The sequence below is a fragment of the Buceros rhinoceros genome, unplaced genomic scaffold (assembly GCF_000710305.1).
Source record: "Buceros rhinoceros silvestris isolate BGI_N320 unplaced genomic scaffold, ASM71030v1 scaffold13182, whole genome shotgun sequence".
Classification (NCBI taxonomy): domain Eukaryota; kingdom Metazoa; phylum Chordata; class Aves; order Bucerotiformes; family Bucerotidae; genus Buceros; species Buceros rhinoceros.
In genome coordinates, this window is record NW_010397225.1 from 7473 (window position 1) to 11198 (window position 3726).

General features: G+C 43.9%; 1 protein-coding gene across 1 annotated transcript in view; it reads left to right on the forward strand.

Moving 5' to 3' along the window:
* Window positions 1-3492, forward strand: part of NPL (N-acetylneuraminate pyruvate lyase (dihydrodipicolinate synthase)) — a 10659-nt gene extending 7167 nt beyond the window's left edge. Inside the window, 4 exon segments of the mRNA XM_010146181.1 lie at window positions 123-169; window positions 918-1002; window positions 1834-1873; window positions 3254-3492. Of these exon segments, the coding sequence (XP_010144483.1) occupies window positions 123-169; window positions 918-1002; window positions 1834-1873; window positions 3254-3492 (411 nt within the window).
* The last annotated feature ends 234 nt before the right edge of the window (window positions 3493-3726 follow it).

Genomic DNA, 3726 nt, shown 5'->3' on the forward strand with positions numbered 1-3726 from the left:
CGTACCAGCCGATGTTTCTGCTCTCTCCCATTCACTGCCCCCCTCCCTTTTTTTTTTTCTTTATTTTGTTATGTGAAGTAAAAATACTTTTTTTTTTTTCCCCTCCCTCCACCCCAAACTAGCAACTGTTGAGTGCGCTGGCAATAGGGGCAGATGGAGCAGTTGGAAGGTAAATATGGCTTGGACTCCCTCTCCTTAATGCGCACATTGCATTGTTGCATCCTCCACTATATACTATTCCTCTCTCTATCTGTGGTCACTGCAGTGGAGGATTTTGCAGAGTAGGGCTATACAGTAGTGAGCAGACAGACAAGCTCTCTCCAGTGCTAGCAATGGGGCAGGCGTATAAGCTGGTATCTCGGGTTGTGTTCGTTTGGGTGATTATTGCTGCCACCCGCAAGCTGACCCAAAGCTTTCAGCAAATTTCTTTATCCTCATGGCAACTTTTGGAAGTAGGGAATCATTTTTATCTTCATTATACAAGTGGTTAAAATTGTCAACTCACATGAGAAGCTTGTGAGGAAAAGGGCTCTCCTGAGTTTAATTTCTGATTTGTCGTCTTCTGCTTAGATGCATTACTGTGTGATACCTCGTGTAGATGGTCCATTAAATGAACAAGCAACTGGGAAATTAAGCGATAGAGTTTCTGTATTGCCTGATTATCTTTTTAATGCTGAAAAATAGTTTCATTTGGAAGGAGCTGGGAAGAGAGCTGCTCTCTAAACTCTTCACAGGGCTTGGCGTACCTCAGGTGCTTGGCAGTGTAAGCCACACATGGATTACGTGAACCTCTATAGTAATAAGGGCATTATAATGTCAACAGCAAGAGCCCCTGGCTACTGCTTTTGTTTGAGTGGTTCTAAGCTCCTCCTTTATGTTTACTGATTTTATTTTTGGTGTGGGGGGTTTTTTGGCAGTACCTACAACTATTTGGGTCAAAAAACCAATCTGATGTTGCAAGCCTTTGCAAAGCCAGACCTTCTGTTAGCACGGAAGTATCAGGTACAGTATCGTCACTGTGCCCACTGAGACTTTCGCCTCTAGCTTTACTGGGGCTGTTTCCCATGTGATTTTGTTGTCCATACCCTAAGGTGCCTTTATGAAAGCAAACTTCTTTCAGCTCCAACCCCCCCGCTTGTTATTCATCTCTCCTCACCTTTTTGATCAGTGCTTACTAACTTCTAACCGAGATCTGCCTTAACCTGTCCTTCATATCTCTAATTCCATCTGTGCAGAATGAGCAATGGCCTTGACTTTTTCCTTGAACAAGCCCGCAATGGCCAAGCCCCTTGACTGGGGATATTCTGGCGATACCTTACGTGATGTAGGGCAGAAGGCTGTCCCAAATCAGCTCACCCTTGGTCTTGGGTGGCTTGAAGATCTGTCAGGAGTTCTGAGCAATCGGTGTGCAATCCATACCCAACGATTTTGTGGGATGCTTGAGGCATCCTTTTGCCTTGAAATAGAAGTAACCGTAGGATGAAAGTCTAAAAGACATCTGAAAGATTATCTGCTCTGGGAATTCTCTTTGCTAGGCAGTGGATGTTCAGTTTTGTAAACCTTCAGAGCCCGATATGAGACTTACCAGTGTTCTCCCACAGCTTGAACACAAGGGATAGACTGAGAGGGAGTGATAGTTTTCTTATATCCCTCCTTCCCTCCCTGGTTTCAGTGGATTTCAGTTAGTATTTCCCATAGCCTGGCCAGGTTGCCGAGGGCTTTTCTCAAAGCCATGCTACATTTGTGTAAGATGTAAATATCATAGTAGCTCTAGATGCTTTTACATCTTAAAATTTGAAGGAGTTAATAAACTACTGTCTGTCTTTATTCTAGTTTCTCACCGGGGAATTTCTCAACTTTGTCATAAAACTAGGTAAGTCCTACCCTGCCTGTTTCCCTCATTATATCTAAAAATGCAGACTGGTGCTCCAGAAACTGTCATGTTGCTGTACCCTCAGAACTTCCTTCCTGAAAGATTTCACAGTGAGAAAGTGCTGTGTCTGCTCTTTCCTAAGTTAGTAGCAGCTGGGAGCTCAACAAAGGGAGCTGATCAAGCATCCCTGACAGATTCCACTCTCGCTTCCTTTCTTCTGTGAAATCTCACAGCTTTAAAGCCGTGACTCTGTAATTTATTCTTTTTTTTTATCCTCACTCTTTCTGTGGGTTGTTTGGGGTTTTTTTTTTTCCGTCTCCAAAAGCTATTTTCTAGCTTTGTTTCTAGTCATTTTGCTGAAACTGTGGCGCTCCCATAGGAAAACAGCTCTGATACTTGTCTCTCTTCCCTTGCTAAAATTTAAGAGTAACTCTGTTCAAGGCTGTACAAGACCAAAGCATTTTAAAATGGAATGATTTCAGAAATAAAACCAAGTTTTAATATAAAAAGCAATAAAAACCAACCAAGTCAGAGTAGTGTAGGGAGACTGAATCATACATGTCACGGTTTTTGCTGACTGAAGAGAACTGTTCACTGTGGTTTTGCTATACATACACAAGCCCCAATGAACCTAGCAGAGCTCTAGTGCTTGGTTCTATTTCGTGGGTTAAAAGTCAGAGGAAATGCGTCATTATTTAGCCTAATAAATAGAGGCAAACACTGAATTTGCAGAGGTACATAAGGAGACTTGAACTATGGACAGAGAGGCCTCATGAGGTTTCCCAGGGTACCCAATGTCATTGTCATATGCCAGTGAGATGTTACTGTTCCCAGTGCTTGGCTTTATGTGAGGCTGCCTTGGGGGACAGCTGTGAGGCTGCCAACACTGGGTTGCCCTGATGGCAGGTGGCTGCGATAGCTCAGCCTAGCAGGGAAGGTATATTTGAAGTGGCCCAATTTTTGTTTGTTTTACCTGCGGAGGACTTGCACTCCCTGTTGTCAGGACTGGTGGCAGTGCCTATGGGTGAGGAGAAAGGAACACGCATACAGCCCTGGTTATCTGTAAAACTGACGCAGTGGTTTGAAAAGTGCGTGTCTAAGAAAATACTCTGCTTGGTGCCCTTAGGAGGGAAACAATAATTGTATAATATAGAAATAAATGTAGTAAGTAGATGTGATTTTTACTGTACTGCCTTTCCTGTCTGTAAGCGTGATAATCTCTTCTTAGTTACACTGTCTCCACTTCTGAGAAGTGCTTAAGGCCTGGTATATGCTGGATTGCACAGCAGCTCTTTGCTGCAGCTTTTTTGGTCACCTGTATAGAGATGGCTTGAAGCAAAACAATTTGTTAATGTCCTGATTTTGCTTTTTTCCACTTAGGTTTCGGTGTTGCAGAGACCAAAGCTGTAATGACTTTCGTTTCTGGCATTCCCATGGGACCTCCACGGCTTCCCCTTGTTGATGCCTCCGAGGAGTTCATCGTCAAGGCCAAAGCCAAGCTGGATAGCATTGTGTGGCCTGATGGTGACTGACATGCGCTTCCATGTCAATCGGGAAGTGGAGGCTCCTTTTCTGGTCATTGCTGTCACGTGGCACGTTCCCCACATGCTGAGCTGTGATTTCTTTCATTGGGAATTGGCAATTGCCTGTGCATCTTCCAGTTAGGGCTGGCTTTGGTGTACATGTAGCTGTCTCTTTGTATGACTTCTCTCTGCTCCCCTGGAGCTCTGCACATTTCAGGACTAGCTGGTATCTTTTACTAAAAACAAAACAAAATTTCCCCAGTTGGAGGATGCTGACTACTTTTGTCTAGAAAGGAGGAAGATCTGCCTCCTCCCTCCAGATAGATTAGG